Below are 17761 nucleotides of genomic sequence, written 5' to 3' on the forward strand. Positions count from 1 at the left end.
GTTCATGTTTAAAGCAAATGATTCCGGCCTAAGTGATGTCTTAATTTTATTTCTATGCTAAATTGTGAGTAAGAGGAATACCTTTTGAAAACTTATTATTTTCAAACTGACGCAAAACAATGTTAAAACTATAAGGCTTTACTTGAATAAATACAAATCGGCATACTAAGCACACAACTTGAGTTGGAATGTGTAATGGTTTACATTGCGCGTTAAAAATGCAGTAAACAAGATTGTTTATGTGTTTAGTTCACACAGAAAAAGAAAAAAAAGTCTTTGAATAATTTGAATCTGGTTAACTGAAAGATTATCTTATTTTCAAACAACTGAAAATATTAAAATCCTCTATAGAAAAAGGTTACTATTTCAGCATGCATTGATTTTTCTTTAGACATTACTAAATCGTACCTTATGACAACAGTTGCCTTCCAATCAAGCCATTCATTAGCTTTTTTGGCAATCATGGCCATAAGTGATGTTTTTCCACTACCAGATTCTCCATGGATAACAAGAGGATGTCTTTTTTCACTCATAATATAGTCTTGTACTGCCTACAAAAGAAAAACAAATATGTGGTATGAGTGCAAAAAGTTATGAAAGGTACCAGGATTATAATTTAATACGTAACACGCGCGTTTTGTCTACATAAGACTCATCTGTGACGCTCAGTGAATTTCATATGAATCCAGAGTAAACATTACACCCTGTATAATACATTACATTCTTGATTCCATCATATCTTGCCATTCTGATCTTCGGTCGTTCACCGTTATGAAATATCTGTTATATAGATGATATCTTTATATGTTTCATATGTCGTAACTACAATCCCGTTCCCTTTTCACGAATGTTACCTACCGAACTAGAATTTTTACCTTTTTTTTTTACATTTTTACCGATTGTGTCTGTTTATTTTGTTCACGCGTCGTAATAAATATTATTAAATTTGTCACAACTGTCCTACAAGTGAGAGGTTTAGCGCTGTAAAACCAGGTTCAATCTACCACTTGCAAATGCCTGTACCAAGTCAGGAATATGACAGTTGTTGTCCATTCGTTTTAAATGTTTTCTGTCATTTGACATTGCCGTGTGATTAGGGACTTTCCGATTGAATTTTCCTCGGAGTTCAGTATTTTTGTGGTTTTACTTTTTCAGATCAAAATAGTTATGGAGTCAAACAAGAGTTGAAGAGCTTTGAGGACCCAAACTTCAAAACGTTGTGTCAAATATGGCTAAGGTAATCTATTCCTGGGATAGGAAAATCCTTAGTTTTTCGAAAAATTCAAAGTTTGATAACAGGACATTTATATAAAAAAGACCATGTAATTGATATTCACTTACCACTGGAGCTGGTGGTACCCTCGTGGACGAAACGTCCACCAGCAGTTGCATCGACTGAGACAACCATTCACCATTGATTAATTTCCATTGTTGTTAACAACTTTATGCTATCATACTGCTTCCCAAATCACAAGCTCACACTGCATGGCAAGCAGTACACAGTTAACAATTCAAATTGGACAATTAGCCTTATGATTCAATCATGAGATTTATAGAAGCATGCGCTGGTATTCCCTTACCGTATTTCCTATGGGGAAAAGATAAAAGGAACAGCGGGGAATTAGAGGTCATAGCCCATGTGAATCCAAAGTAAACATTACACCCGGTATAATACATGACATTCTTGATTCCATCATGTCTTGCCATTCTGATCTTCGGTCGTTCACTTAGTGTATTGGCTAATATACCCTTTAAAGATGGCTATAGAAGTGTAGGATTAATTTAAATAATTTATTTCATAATAGTATAAAAATATAACAAACAAGAATGCATACCATTTGTTATTGAAAGTATAGGGAAAAAGGGTGAGGGTGTTCGATTGATCCAAAAAGTGCTAACACCTTATATACTCGTCACTGTTAGCAGCTAAGCAGATAGATAGTCTGTTAAATTAATGCAGATTATATTTTGCATTCTGGCAAAACAAAAAAGGTACCTAAGAAAATGATCCTATGATGGAAAGACCTACCTTTAAAGTTAATTCTTTGCCTTTAAAATCAGCACACTTTGACTGACAAAAGAGGAGATGTTGTTTTACTTCAAGACGTAAATTATCTTGTTTGTTATCATTGTCTGCTCTAATCGTGTCATCAATTAACCGTTTTAAGTTCTTTTCTGCATCTTCAGTGATTTTCCTTAAGTAATCGCTGTGTTCTTTTATTCCTGGATTCAAGCCTGATTTTGATTTTCAAAAGAAAACAATACATGTTACCTGTTTTATTTTATTTGGCTTTTGTTTGGTTCACCAAGTAGCTCTAATTTGTAAAAAAATAATACTAGTATTAATTAACAATATACCAAATGGACATAACTTGTTAATATGATAGCATCATGATTTGCTCTTACCATATTAAAAATTTAGATAAAAATCAGAACATTTTATAGAATGCATTGCACAAGTTACAATGACCTTAATTTTAGTAAGTGTCATCTAGCTATAATATGTACTCACCCTTTTCCTGCCAAGTAATGTTGTAAGATAGGATATTCTCTGATGGTAATTTCCTTGACAAAACTCCTTTTAAATCTTCTAACAGTGTTTTTACTTTTTCTACAGGACCATAACATTCTATAAGATAGAGACAGTATAGTGTTTGCTTATGCCATGCTGACTAGCTAATCAACAGGGTACAACCAACCAATTTTTTAAAAGCTCCATGTGCAAAGCTCTGATAAACATTGTTTATCAGGCAGTTTTTTCTAGATAAATTATTTAAGCGTTCGCTTTTTTGTTTCCGTCCGTTTTTTTCTTCGTTTGCAGTATTTTGCATCTATGATGAGTTTATTTGTTGTGTTACGAATTTACAGTTTAAGAAGATTATACTATTTCTACAGTTGTATATTTTTCCAAACTTCTTTGAATTTTCCATTTGATCTCATTATCATTGAAAACGGCATTACTAATCATCCCTTTATCCTTTGTTGCTATCAGATGCTTTACCTAGTTGTTGCTAGGGTGCTCTCTTCGAGGTCCGCGTTTGAAGTATAAATAGTGGTTAGCTATTCAGTTCAAATCGTCATTTGGACCGAAGACAGCAGACAGTGAACATCGGAAAGGTTGGAAAGAAAGTAGTTTATAGAAGGCAGTCGGTTTAATTTAAGTGAAGTGTAGTGCCTGAAACCTGCGGACAGATTATAGAAAGGCTGAGACTGTTGGTTCGGTACAGATTGTCCAAACTTGGCTGGTGCTAAGGTTTTGCGTCTCACATCTCTCACTATTGTAGTGAGTGTTTGCTGACATACCATGCCTTAGTGCTGCCCTGTTGTTCAGACAGTTATAGACATGTTTATTTTATTAATTTTCATACGAAAGTTTTACAACAGTTTGAATAGTTTCCATACATTCGTTTTATTCAGGTTTCAGCCCGTTTGAGACATTTCGGTTCAGCCCGATTTATACATTCAGGTTTCAGCCCGGTTGATACATTTCGATTCAGCCCCATTTTTAAACATTTAGGTTTCAGACAATAGTTCCAAACCGTCTGACACGTTTCAAACATTAAGGCTTCAGACCAATTCCAAACATTAAGGTTTCAGACCAATTCCAAACATTTAGGTTTCAGACAATAGTTCCAAACTGTCTGACCCGTTCCAAACATTTAAGTTTCAGACAATAGTTCCAAACCGTCTGACCAGTTTCATACATTTAGGTTTCAGACCCGTTCCAAACATTTAGGTTTCAAACCAGTTCCATACATTTAGGTTTTAGACTATAGTTTCAAACAGTTGGTTTAAACTGTATCGGACTGAAAGGGTTTTAAACAGTTTTAATTCAACAGGTTCGGGTTAGGTTGATAGGTGTTGAAATTCGTTTTATGTAGTATTTGTTTCATATTTGTTAGTGGTAGTGTAAACTTTTTATTGACTTTAGAACTTTTGAATTGCTATTCAAATCCCAGAAAACTGGTACGAACCCGAGATGAAAATATCTAAACATCCCCGCCCGTTTACACGTTACAAATGGTGGCTTAGCGGTGGGATTTGTCGGGCATTTCTGTTTAGTATTTTGTGATTGTCTATGACTGTCCGTTCGTCGGATAGGGACGTTAAATCCGAGGTCCCGTGTTCAGGGAGAACCACGCTCTGTGCACGTTAAAGAACCCTTTACAACAACTCTTTTGAAGGGTCCATAAGTGGCCTGTTGTGAGGCAAAATTGTTTTAAACCGGTTTTTGGAAACATAACTTTTCAGGTGGTATTCAAATAGAATATTTGAAACGGTTTTATCTGGTCAAAATTTAATTTAAGTTCAGTATTCAGTTGCTTGTACAAATGTGAATAAAAGTCTGATACTAGTATTTGGAAAATAGGAACTTAACTAACAAAACAGAAAGAACATGCTAGTGGAAAGAGGCTGACATGAACCCCAGAACTGTGAGTAGGCTAAGGTACCCCTAGGTCTGACGCTTGTCGACAGATTGTTGTAGGAAAGCCATTAGTTGGTTATCATGGTATAACCCTCGGTGTACAGACAGTTGCTGGGAGAGATATTCTGCGGAATGAGTGGATACATTGAGGTTAAAAGTAGGACCTTGGTATGGTGTCAGCTAGTGTTGACGAGAATGGTTTTGATTGTGTTTCGATTTAGTGAATACAAAATTGTAAACTCATGCGAGGACGCATGGAATTGGAGGCGTGGGTAGTGTTACGAATTTACAGTTTAAGAAGGTTATAATATTTCTACAGTTGTATATTTTTCCAAACCTCTTTGAATTTTCCATTTGATCTCTTTATCATTGAAAACGGCATTAAAGATCATCCCTTTATCCTTTGTTGCTATCAGACGTTTTACCTAGTTGTTGCTAGGGTGCTCTCTTCGAGGTCTGCGTTCGAAGTATAAATAGTGGGTAGCTATTCAGATCAAATCGTCATTTGGACCGAAGACAGCAGACAGTGAACATCGGAAAGGTTGGAAAGGAAGTAGTTTATAGAAGGCAGTCGGTTAAATTTAAGTGAAGTGTAGTGCTTGGAACCTGCGGACAGAATATAGAAAGGCTGAGACTGTTGGTTCGGTACAGATTTTCCAAACTTGGCTGGTGCTAAGGTTTTGCGTCTCACATGTCTCACTATTGCCTGTTTCCTGACATACCATGCCTTAGTGCTGCCCTGTTGTTCAGACAGTTATAGACATGTTTATTTTATTAAGTTTCATACGAAAGTTTTACAACAGTTTGAATAGTTTCCATACATTCGTTTTATTCAGGTTTCAGCCCGTTTGAGACATTTCGGTTCAGCCCGTTTTATACATTCAGGTTTCAGCCCGTTTGATACATTTCGGTTCAGCCCCATTTTTAAACATTTAGGTTTCAGACAATAGTTCCAAACCGTCTGACACGTTTCAAACAATTAGGTTTCAGACCAATTCCAAACATTAAGGTTTCAGACCAGTTCCAAACATTTAGGTTTCAGACTAAAGTTTCAAACAGTTGGTTTAAACAGTATCGGACTGAAAGGGTTTTAAACAGTTTTAATTCAACAGGTTCGGGTTAGGTTGATAGGTGTTGAAATTCGTTTTATGTAGTATTTGTTTCATATTTGTTAGTGGTAGTGTAAACTTTTTATTGACTTTAGAACTTTTGAATTGCTTTTAAAATCCCAGAAAACTGGTACGAACCCGAGATAAAAAATATCTAAACGTCCCCGCCCGGTTACACGTTACAGTTGTATAAATTAGTTACCCCTATATCAATATGGGACTATTGGACATCGATGCACTACAGTTGCTGATATATTCAAACATTACACCCTTTAATGTTATGAGCTGTTTCAAACATGTATCACAAACATTGCTTTGAAGAATGGAATAATCTACTAAATAAGTACAAATATTTTAGTAACAACATTCAAGTAACTATTTTTTATACTCAATGAATGTAGACTGCTGGTACATGTTATTCGTTCATAATTCTGATGAGGAAGTCTGTTACTATAATTAATATGTTAAGGATTTTTGTGGGTGAATTCTTGAAATACTTTGAGGATGGGTAAGAAAACACATACTTTTTAGATCACCATTATTAAATTTTCTTGGACTTATCTTTTTCTCTTTGAAAACAAGAGCAAAGGTGCATTGCTTGCTTTACTCTAGAAGATAATATATATTTAAATATATAGATATGTTTTTCAATAAATTAGCTATACCTGTAAATCTTGACAATTCTTTGGAAGGTTCCTGCTTTTCAATATCTGTAATATTACGTTTCAGCCAGATACATTTTTTACCAAGTTCTTGATCTGCTAATCCTCTAATGACCTCGGTATGAGTAACTACAAACGAAATTTTAAGTAATTCAAAAATGTGTGAGTGTTATAGAATGCACATAACGCTTATCATTATTATAGTAGTGCCGTGACGTCAACGTATTATACTGTCATCGACCGGAAGTGCTTATCGCGCCTGAAGAGAAGTAACAAAACGGGAAATGGGTACTGTGCATGCATAATCAAACGCTGCAGACCAAAATGAGCTTTTTGTGCATACAAAAGTCACGTGATATATGAATCAGGAATTTTCCGGACCCTTTATGAACCAGAATACCTAATCCGGAGTTTTTACCAATCTATTCTTGAACCCAACTAATTGAAACAATGCGGAATTTTTACTGATCCGTTCCGAACACCAACCAAAACTGATACCGTTGTTGGGAAAACTACTAATTTACCACTTTCCATTAGTAAAAATCTGGGTAGAACAATTAAGTGTGGTGTTGGTACTTTAATTTTTTTCTGTTTTTTGAACAGTTAAGCCAAATAGTATCATGAATACTTCCAAAACAGATTGTGTATGTTACCCATACCCATACTCATTTGACACAAAATGCAATTTTGAAAGTCTTGTCGAATTCTTCTCGAAAAAATATTTCAATTGGTTAAAATTTGAATTATCAATTTCAAACTGCAGTTATTCATAGATGGATACAATATATTGTACTCTTTCATCCAAACACAATGTTCCTAAGTTGACTTCCTTCGCCTACTTTGGGTTGACAAAAGGCCAACTTAAAGCTGGAACAATTTGGTTTTAAGAGTAAGTTAAGAAAGCAATACATAATTAGCTTAATATGTTCAAATATAGGCTCCGAATTTTAAACCATCCTCTTTTCTGTACTGTTTTTTTTATTGTGTATGTTTGTGTCATGTATGTGAATATGTTTATAATCAGAATCTTCAAACGATTGTTTTGCCCTTCATTAAAATGATGAAACACAATTTATTTATAGTGTATGGATAGCAAAACAATGCACATTTTGTTTTTATTTAAATTGTTTTACCGAAGATGCCATATGTTATTTCCTGTTACAAAACTTTGAATTTTCAAAAAACTAAGGATTTTCTTATCCCAGGAATAGTTTACCTTAGCCGTATTTGGCACAACTTTTTTGGAATTTTGTTATAATTAAAATTGTCATTAAAGCGGGAGGTTTGGCATGCCACCATTTTGTCATAAAATGCTCTGTACCAAGTCAGGAAAATTGCCATTGTTACATTATAGTTCGTTTCTGTGTGTTTTACATTTCGGTGGTGTGTCTCTGGTGAGTCGTAGTTCTCGTATATTTGATACGTTTCCCGCAGTTGTAGTTTGTAACCCGGATTTGTTTTTTTTATATCGATTTATGAATTTTGAGCAGCGGTATAATACTGTTGCCTTTATTAAGCAGATCTTGTTCTACATCTACACCATTTGTAATATTAATATTACATACGTTGATATGTTAGTCAAATATAAAGAAGAAAATACCTGAAATTTTGAATTTGTATGCCTCCTCTTGTGTTAAAGCTTTCTCTGCACCTGTTACTAAGCTATCAAGCATTATGTCACTCTCTTTCCACCATTGCTTTTTGGCTGCATTCTGTTTCTCTTTGTTTTGTTTTACAATAAATTCTGGCAGATGACTGCTGACTGGTTGGAGGATATATAGTGGTGGTATACAGTTGTCATCTTTTATATACCACCTGGCAAAACAAAAGTTGACCCTTTTCATGAAAAGCAAATGAATAACATCCAAAACTATCATACGATTGTTTTACGAAAGATACATTTAGCTCAACAGAAACAACATTCAGGTAGATTAGTCTCAACTTACCTAGAAGTGAAGTTCATTTAAGCCATATAGACATTTTTTATAGTTTAACAAAAACATGTTAGGTTTAAACTTTTTACTAGAGAATTCATTACTTCATTACAATAAGATTGATACAAATTTCTATTTGATTTCGTTGATTATTAGTATTCTGAAATTTCAACAATGTCTGAATTTTCCTGAACATGTTTTTTCACGCAATCCCCCAAAAAAAAAAATATCAACGAAAACAAAATGTCCTCAAATACCCAAACAAAGGTTGAAATCGACGTTATGTATACTGTAATCTATCAGCAATTCTACTAAAACACTAAAAACAAATATAGAGGAATTAAATTAGCCATTTATGTATGTAAAGTGTACAATTATTACATAGATTAGAATACAGCAATTGGTATAGGGTGTAATAATTCAAAAGAATCTTCATTTATTTTGATAGATAATTCAAGGCATAACCCAAATCACGTTAAAATTCATACTTTTGTTGAGTGACATAGAACTCAAGTGCATCATAATTTTTTGATAAATAGTTGTGTAATATGAAAATTCAACACTATCTAAGAATACAGACAAAACCGTAAATGAAAAGTTTCAGATCCAGGCATTTACCTCTATTTTGAGTTTTGGAAAGTAAAAGAAAATTTTGATATTGATAACAAAAAAGAATTCAAAATGTGAGGGGTAAATATGGTATCTTTGCAATGAATTTGAGTGTATTTGCTGAAACCAAACACCCTTTCCCTGGGATAGCAGTATGACAGCACGACTTGGAACAATACCAGTTATACCAGGCTCAACTCATCGGTTTGAAACTGAATTAGTTTAACTTACTTTGACAAAAGCTGTCTTTGATCGCTCAAGTCTATGCATTTGATAATTTTCTCATACTTTTCTGCAGGAATCTGTCTTGGAAGTGAACGCTTTCCATATTTATGAGATAACAGTGACTGCAAATAAGATAGATATCTTATAAACCCTACTGTATTATATGATTGTTGATTTAGGTATCTTCGCATTTCGTATAAAAAAACTGTTTTTTTGTTGTAGAACATCAGAATTTCATAGATACTTTTGTTTTTTACTATTTTTTTTTCTTCCATTTTTACATTTTAGAGAGGGGTATTCATTTAAGTTGACCTGTGAATCGTTACCTATAAATTTCTAATTATAGTTCCACTCAAATTTATTGTTACCATTTGGATAATACTTCACAAAAAAATATTTTTTATCTTTTTGTTTGTGGTAGTAATAATCAACACCAGAAAACCTTATAAATTTACACATATCTGCAAAACTGTTTAAGACATTTATTGTGTAAAAGAAGGCGAGGATGTTTGAGGAAAATCGTACAGTATTGCGAATCTTAAGTGCTTTTTAGTTTTTTTAATAGATATATAATGTTAAGGTAGATCATAGACTTTTTGAAACAGAATTTTCTTATAATTTGCCAAAATGAAGATTTTACTATGCTTTTTTTTTAATATAATAAAAAGTATGGGTCACCGTGCTATTTTTCAAGCTATGAGTCGTTGAATATTGCGTTAATTTAGTCAAGATTGTTCACGGATAAACACATTTGTGTGCATGAAAAAATTTCTATGAGATAGAATTTTGAAATAAATTTTGAGAAGATAGTTTTTATAGAATGTTTTTAGAAAAAAAGGAAAAGAGTGTCTCTGAACTTGTTTTCTTGCTACAATAAAATAAAAAGCATTCCTTATTAGTCTAGTATAGTTTTTTTACTAAAAGAGTTATCACCACTTGAATGGATCGTTTGAAACAATAACTCATAAACCCCAAAACAAATGATATATGTTTGATTATTTTGGATAATACAATAAATCACCAACTTTTCTTTACATAGATGAACAGTCTAATTATTTAATTTCAAATCTATCTCCAAAGTTGCAGATTTCAGCAAATAACTAGTACGATTTTGTACTGTGATTGGACAATCCAAGATGGCGGTTAATAACATTTTCGGTATCCTGATAACTGACCCAATGACTGTCGATGACAGGAAAACCACATAATTCATGATTGGTGATGATGCTTTCTCTGATTCCATGTTCAGATTTGGATGTACTTTAGGCCTTTTTTATTCCCTTTAACGTTTGTTTTAATACTCTGGTTTACAAATATATGGCTTTCGACATTACTGCTATGAATACCATTAGATCGATGCTTATGTTAGTGGACTTATAATCCACAATGGTATCACTAGCCCTGTGGCCAGTATATATTGGTATTTGAGTTAAAATTAGGAATCCGATATTGTTTGAGTAGTTTTTTGCAAATTATCTAAAATTAAGAAACATATCTCCCTCAGGCAAAGCTCTGCTGACTTGTTCAGATTTAGCTACACTATCAATTTTGATCCCTTTATGTTGCGGCCGTACTTAAACCTATAATTGATCGACTATATAGACCTTGCGTCAAGAAGCGTCCGTATTCAGCTGTGTCCAGCCAAATTCGTTAATGCTATCCCGTTTTCAATCCTGTTCATTGCATTTTTGAAAATTGATTCTGTCTCCAGAGCGTTAAGTCTTTCTTGATCAGACTTGATCTAGTTGATGTGATCGGCAGATCAGACCTTGCTTAAGAAAATGTCCCAATTCAGCTGTGTCCAGCCTAACTAATTTTTTTTGCAGTTTCAAAACACACGATTCTGTCTCGACATCTTACCAATTCTCCAGAATGCGATCCGTCAGATTTCAGACAGTGATAAGACAGAAAACCGAAGCTGACGGAAAACATACGATTGATATATAGTTGTATCATGACAAATACATGTAATAGATTAAGTTTCAATTTTTTCCGGTCTGATGATTAAGAATAGAGTTATCATGGTCAAAATCTAATGATAGAGTACTACATTTTGTATGTTAAATCATATTTCTGTACAATGGAGATAAATCATTTTTTTTTAAATTCTTTGGTCAATTGTTTAAAGAATTGTGTGGCAGGTTTGTTTGTTATTTGGTATACACTAATTTTCTGAATGCTATCTATAGATATGAAAAATTATGAAGGGAAATTCTTAAATTAGATAATAATCTAGTTTTATTAAGGTATATATTTTATTACATTATATTGTGTAACAATAAAAGTTGTTGACTTTTACAAATAGGTTACAAATCTATATAAGTTTTAGACCAATGAAAGAAAAAATATTTAGAATTACATGTATGAATTATATTTAATTATAATTTGCAATTATATATATACATTGTATTACATCATGTCTAGTTTTAGAGAAATATTAATCATATCTAATGTAATAGTGTTTTCTACACTTTATTTCATCATGCTTGAAGATATTGATTGCTAATAGGTATATAGTTATATCATGGCAAGTTACAGATCAAGTTCAGATTTTGCTTCGTTCGGATAATTGTGTGCAGAGTTAAGGTCCTTGGACTTGAAAAATTTATTTATATAAATATAATCAATTCCACACTGTTTTTAGTCATGCTTGAAGATATTGGCTTGATATTTTTTTTTTTTTTTTTACACTATGACAAGTTATCGAAAAAGTTAGCATTTTGTTCCAGTATTATGAATTTTCCCCATACCATTTTTTCAAAAAGTATAGAAAAAAGTATATAAAACAACTTTATTAATATTAACATTGACAACTTTGTTATGTTAAGCCAAGAATGTATTATCATACCTATAATAAAACTTTCATAGCAATCCCTGATAACCTTTTAACAATGTAAAAGTATTCCAAAGTTGCAGTAGAAATTTATTTTTATAAAATTGTAATAAGTTTTGTCATGTATAAGTGATCTATTGAGGTGAAAAGGCCGTCTAATTTAAGTTTCACAGGATGTTGTAATTAAGGTCTTACCTCTACGCGAGGAAAGACCTCATTGTTTTTCTGATGGTTGTTTTTCGTTTTTTTTTTTCTTCAAGCATTTTTTGGCACTCCCTCCTACCGCTTCTATTGGAGTTATCAATACAAAATTTTAACCATCAATAGACCTCATTATGAAGTTTTACCAGATGAACTTTTGTAGGATTTCATTATCCCCTATAGAAGTTATCTCCCTTTTATTGATTTTTTTAACATACCCCCCCCCTTTTTTTCGTTGTTTTTAAAGATATCGTGATTTTATTTGAACAATAGGTAGATCTCATCATGATGTATTACAATATGAGGCTGCATAGGATTGTTTTATCTTCTTTGAGAGTTATATCCCCTTGAGCAATTTCTTTTATTTGCATTTTCTCAAAAAGTATTTGAGATAAAGTTTAATTGAAAATGACAGCATGTACAAGAACAGATGGCAATGTTTATAAACATAAACAGTTAATGTGTTACTTCACAGTATGTATGACATTGACCTTGTAAAGTTCAAGTGGTCCTAAGTTGAATGGTGTAGTCACATGTCTCTACGACTTCCGGTTCTCAAGTTTGGTATTTCATCATATATTTGATGATTCATTGTGACCTTGATGGACTTTGGAATTGTCCCAATTTTCTACAATGTTGTCCTGCAGAGAATTTATTTCTTAACAGATTTGAGATATCTGCTGTCGTTTTAGAGACAATTTAGTTTGAAGTTTTACGAATGGAGGCATGTATTTCTGAATCAACAACAGGTTACCACCTATAATGTTTTAGAAATTGAAGAGTTTAACATTGTTATATGCATGTTTGACCAAATACCAAAAACATTCCATGAAAAAAAAAAATCAATTTGAAATTTTCCTGTTTTGCATTGACTTTGTCAGTTTCATAACTTCTATTTATATAGTTGATATTGCATCATTTTTAGCACTTTGTCAAATGGGGTCATTTTATATATCACATTATAGGTCTCAATAAACTCTACTTAAAAATAAAAGATTTAAACCCCTTTTTCATCCCAGGGGGAAGGGTGGGGTCATTAAGTGCAAAAATTCAAATTTCTCAGATGGGTTGTCGCATATCGAATGATAGAACATAAAGCGTACATTTCAAATTTCAGATTGACGTCCCCCAAAAATTGGTTGGATGAGGTTATTGAGTGCAAAAAAAAATATTTTCTTTTAAGATAAGGTTGTTGTATATCAAATGAAAGGGCATAATGTGTACATTTGAAATAACAAATTCCTGACCTCCAAAAATGAGTTGGATGGGTTTTTTAAGTGCAAAAATCAAACTTTATAGAACATGGCGTTGTCGCATATCAAATGAAAGATAATCAAATCTATGTAACATATATCATACTTCCGAACTCGAAAATGTAGGCGGATGGGGTTATTAATTGTAAAAAGCGAAAGAAAAGTTTCAGAAGGTATGCTTGTCGTATATCAAAGGTACCAGGATTTTCGTCTACATAAAACGCATCAGTGACGATCATATCAAAAAATATATACTGCCAAACAAGTACAAAGTTGAAGATCATTGAAAATCCAAAATTTTAAAAAAGGTGGGCCAAAACGGCTAAGGTAACCTATGCATGGGATAAGAAAAACCTTAGTTTTTCGAAAAATTCAAAGTTTTGTATACAGGAAATTTATAACTAGAGGCTCTAAAAAGCCTGTGTCGCTCACCTTGGTCTATGTGAATATTAAACAAAGGACACAGATGGATTCATGACAAAATTGTGTTTTGGTGATGGTGAAGTTTTTGTAGATCTTACTTTACTAAACATTCTTGCTGTTTACAATTATCTCTATCTATAATGAACTTGGCCCAGTAGTTTCAGTGGAAAATTTTAGTGAAAATCTACAAATTTTATGAAAATTGTTAAAAATTGACTATGAAGCTTAGGGGCAATAACTCCTTAGGGGGTCAATTGACCATTTTGGTCATGTTGACTTATTTTTAGGTCTTACTTTGATGTAAATTATTGCTGTTTACAGTTTATCTCTATCTATAATAATATTCAAGATAATAACAAAAAATATCAAAATTTCCTTAAAATTACCAACTCAGAGGCAGCAACCTAACAACGGGTTGTCCGATTCATCTGAAAATTTCAGGGCAGATATATCTTGACCTGATAAAAATTTTTACCCTTGTCAGATTTGCTCGAAATGGTTTTTTGGTTTTTGAGTTATAAGCCAAAAGCTGCATTTTACCCCTATGTTCTATTTTTAGCCATGGTGGCTATCTTTGTTCGTATGCCGGGTCATCGGACACATTTTTCAAACTAGATACCCCAATGATAATTGTGGCGAAGTTTGGTTAAATTTGGCCCAGTAGTTTCAGAGGAGAAGATTTTTGTAAAAGTTAACGACGACAGACGACGGACGACGGACGCCAAGTTATGAGAAAAGCTCACTTGGCCCTTCGGGCCAGGTGAGCTTAAAATAGCCACATTATTGATATTCATGTCAATACCGAAGTGTTGAATACTGGGCTGGTGATTCCCTCGGGAAAGAAACATCCACCAGAAGTGGCATCGATCCAGTGGTGTTAATAGTTATCAAAGGTACGAAAGGTCATACAAAGTACATTACGAAAACATCACTTTAACAGGAAAAATCTTTCAATTGTTTTACAAATCATTGAGATACTAGTTTTTAATGTTGTTATTTTAAATGTATTTCTCTCTGACAAAAAGATCTTTTTAATCGGCTGTGTACCCAAATCAGTATGTATTTATAACTTATATTAATTCCTTTAATTTTTTATCCCTTTTTAAGTTAGATATTTATCCCAATTAAATAAGAAATGATATATTTCTGATATAAAGTTATACAATGTCAGTGATTGTGTAGGCTGTTGTTAATATACAAAAGAAGATGTGGTAGGATTGCCAATGAGACAACTCTCCACAAGAGACCAAAATGTCACAGAAATTAACAACTATAGGTCACGGTACGGCCTTCAAGAATGACAAACGCGCATACCGCATAGTCAGCTAAAAAAGGCCCCGAAATGACAATGACAATGAAACAATTCAAACGAGAAAACAAACGGCCTTATTTTTGTAAAACAAATAAACGAAAAAAAACAAATTTGTTACACATAAACAAACGACAACACTAAATTACAGGTTCATAACTTCGGGCAGGCACATACATACAGAATGTGGCGGGGTTAAACATTTAAGCGGGATCCCAAACATCTACTAAACGTGAACAGTGTTATAACAGTAGAACATAAGAACGAAATATAAAAATCAGTTGACAAAGGCTAAACTCATCAGATGGACAAAAGTACAAGTGGACGTGGCTGGGTACTTGTACATCCCAACAACAAAAAGACACTAGATACTGATCTGAGAGTACTCGCAGTTCACTGGTAATTTCAAAGGCATTAAAAACTAATAAAAAATCATGCATCTAAGACTAAATTACCATTAAAAAACAAGATAGTTATATAACTATCTATGTAGTCATTATGAAGGAATTTATAGAAATCAAGTTTTGTTTCCAAAAAACAATCATGCTAAAAAGAAGCACCTTACTAAGGTTTAATTACCTTGTGTGGTTTTTTTATTTAACAAAACTCATGACATATATTAACTGTGTCGCTTTGATAAATCTGACAATCATGTAAGGATGAACCAAATATGTTTTTATATAAATCTTTATTATATTGTACCCGGTGTCATGCCACTTAAGAAGACAGTTATTTTAACAATCAAAATTATAAAAACTAGAAGTTATTTGGTCGATAATGATTCAGACTGGTCTAGTTTTGTAACAGACCTTTGGTCGAGTACAGTTCAAACTGAATAAAAGGTCGAGAGCTGGTCAAGTATTTATCAAGTACAGGTTCAGAATGGGTTAAGACTGGCTGAGTTATAGTCAGATTATTATGAATAGATAGCTGTCAAGTACAAACCAGTACAGTCGAGTATTGCTAATACTGGGTCGAGTAATATTTAGTCAAACTCAGACCACTTCAGACTGGCTGTACAGATATCGGCAATTTTAGACTTTTACTGGTTTGTATTGTGATATATAATGACACACATGCACTATGGTTTATAAAAAAATGTGCGATAACTTTTGCTCCGAAGCCGATTGTTACATATGGTTTGGGGTCAAATTCGACCTTTCAATGCCGTAATGTGCTCATATGTTATAAATTCACATTCGCTTGTATTCTAATGTTTCTATCGTCAAATTTTTGGGTTTTTTTTCGGGGATACTTCGTAATACATCTTTAAATCTTTTTTTTTCTCTCATATGTTTCGCAGACCTAAAATGATAATAACATTCGATTCTTTTGTTTAGTTACATAGATAACACGTTTTTTTCTTTCGCAGGGTTATTTGCCAACACCTAATTTCACCCAGTTTCAAAGAGAATCTTTATACAAATGATCACTGGTACAATGAACAAGGCTTATCAAGTTGTACGCCAGACGTAAGTTTCGTCTTCCTAAGACGCATCAGTGACGATTGAATCATATACAGAAGGATTACATTAGACATATGTATATTTAATCAGATATGAATATTCAAGTCCCATAACAAGAATAGTTCAGAATCATGAGAAGTCACTTCTTTCTGACAGATTTTTCTAGAAAAATATCAGACTTCAATAGAATATATAGTGTCCATCCCGAAATACACTGAATGTTCTTTCGTGGAATGGCACAAAAAATATCGTTCCCTTAGAGTAAAGAAAAATACCATAAAAATACTGAATTCGTAGAATAATCGTACCAAGAAATTAGGTCCAGCAGAGTATTTCTGACAGTTAGCGAGTTCCTGTAGACAGATTTCCGTAGTCATGTGATCATTGGTGGCTTCATCTCTTATTCCCCATCTCATGTCCACAATTTGGAATTCAAAACCTCTCTGCTGACAGTATTCTCTAAGCCGAGGAAATGTTGTTTCCATCATTCTATTTCTCTCATGCTTAGTGTCTGAAATTATTATCATAAATTATAAGTACTATTGTGTCCCCCTGCTAAGCCTTGAAGTATTTGAGGATTAATTGGTATTCCATATTATCAACTTATGCATTTTCTATAATTCCAAATATTATTTCTATAGATAGAAATAAATGATCTCAATTCTTATCGTGAAAGATTAATTTTCAATTAAGGTTATTTTTTTCCTAAATGACCCGTTCATTTATTTAATTGGATTTATTTTTTATGACTGTATATCTATCCAATATGCTGCTGTGCCTAGCAAGTAAACCCATGAACTAGTGCTCATTAAAGATATCATTGCTAAACGCATGGCTATATGTATATGAATAAGATAAACAGGAAGTTGTTGAGCAATGAATATAAATAAAACAATCTTACATTAAAGCTATCTCATATGATTTTCAAACAAAATCCTATGAAAAATAATGAACTTTTTATTTATTACATGGCTATTATGTGCAAGTAATCAAATATTTATACCGGTGAATATACACGGGAATTTTTAAAGCGTCGAGTAACGTATTGAACTGTACAACTTGCTAATGTTAACTTTCTGAGAAGAATACAATAAAGATTCTATGGACAGAAGGGAAGAAGGACAGACAAATGTGTCAAACAGTATACTGCAATTTTCTTAGCTGTAGTTTAAATATAACTTGTAAATGTGGCAAACGTTTTATTTCCTGTTGGATGATTCATTTTCACTTCTTGCTCAGATCTGTTATTGAACAGTTACTGTCAGACATATCTATTGTGGTTTTTTGTTCATTATTTTACAACACCATCCC

The 17761-nt window shown here is 32.9% G+C and overlaps 1 protein-coding gene across 1 annotated transcript in view; it reads right to left on the minus strand.

The window, feature by feature from the left end:
• Positions 1-17761, minus strand: part of LOC143056139 (NACHT and WD repeat domain-containing protein 2-like) — a 54032-nt gene that overhangs the window by 13517 nt on the left and 22754 nt on the right. The window contains exons 3-9 of the mRNA XM_076229224.1: positions 16759-16961; positions 8972-9087; positions 7798-8012; positions 6201-6326; positions 2513-2629; positions 2099-2235; positions 409-551 (exon numbers count right to left, since the gene is read on the minus strand). Of these exons, the coding sequence (XP_076085339.1) occupies positions 409-551; positions 2099-2235; positions 2513-2629; positions 6201-6326; positions 7798-8012; positions 8972-9087; positions 16759-16961 (1057 nt within the window). The remainder of the gene's footprint in view (positions 1-408; positions 552-2098; positions 2236-2512; positions 2630-6200; positions 6327-7797; positions 8013-8971; positions 9088-16758; positions 16962-17761) is intronic.

This window comes from Mytilus galloprovincialis, chromosome 13 (assembly GCF_965363235.1).
Source record: "Mytilus galloprovincialis chromosome 13, xbMytGall1.hap1.1, whole genome shotgun sequence".
Lineage (NCBI taxonomy): Eukaryota > Metazoa > Mollusca > Bivalvia > Mytilida > Mytilidae > Mytilus > Mytilus galloprovincialis.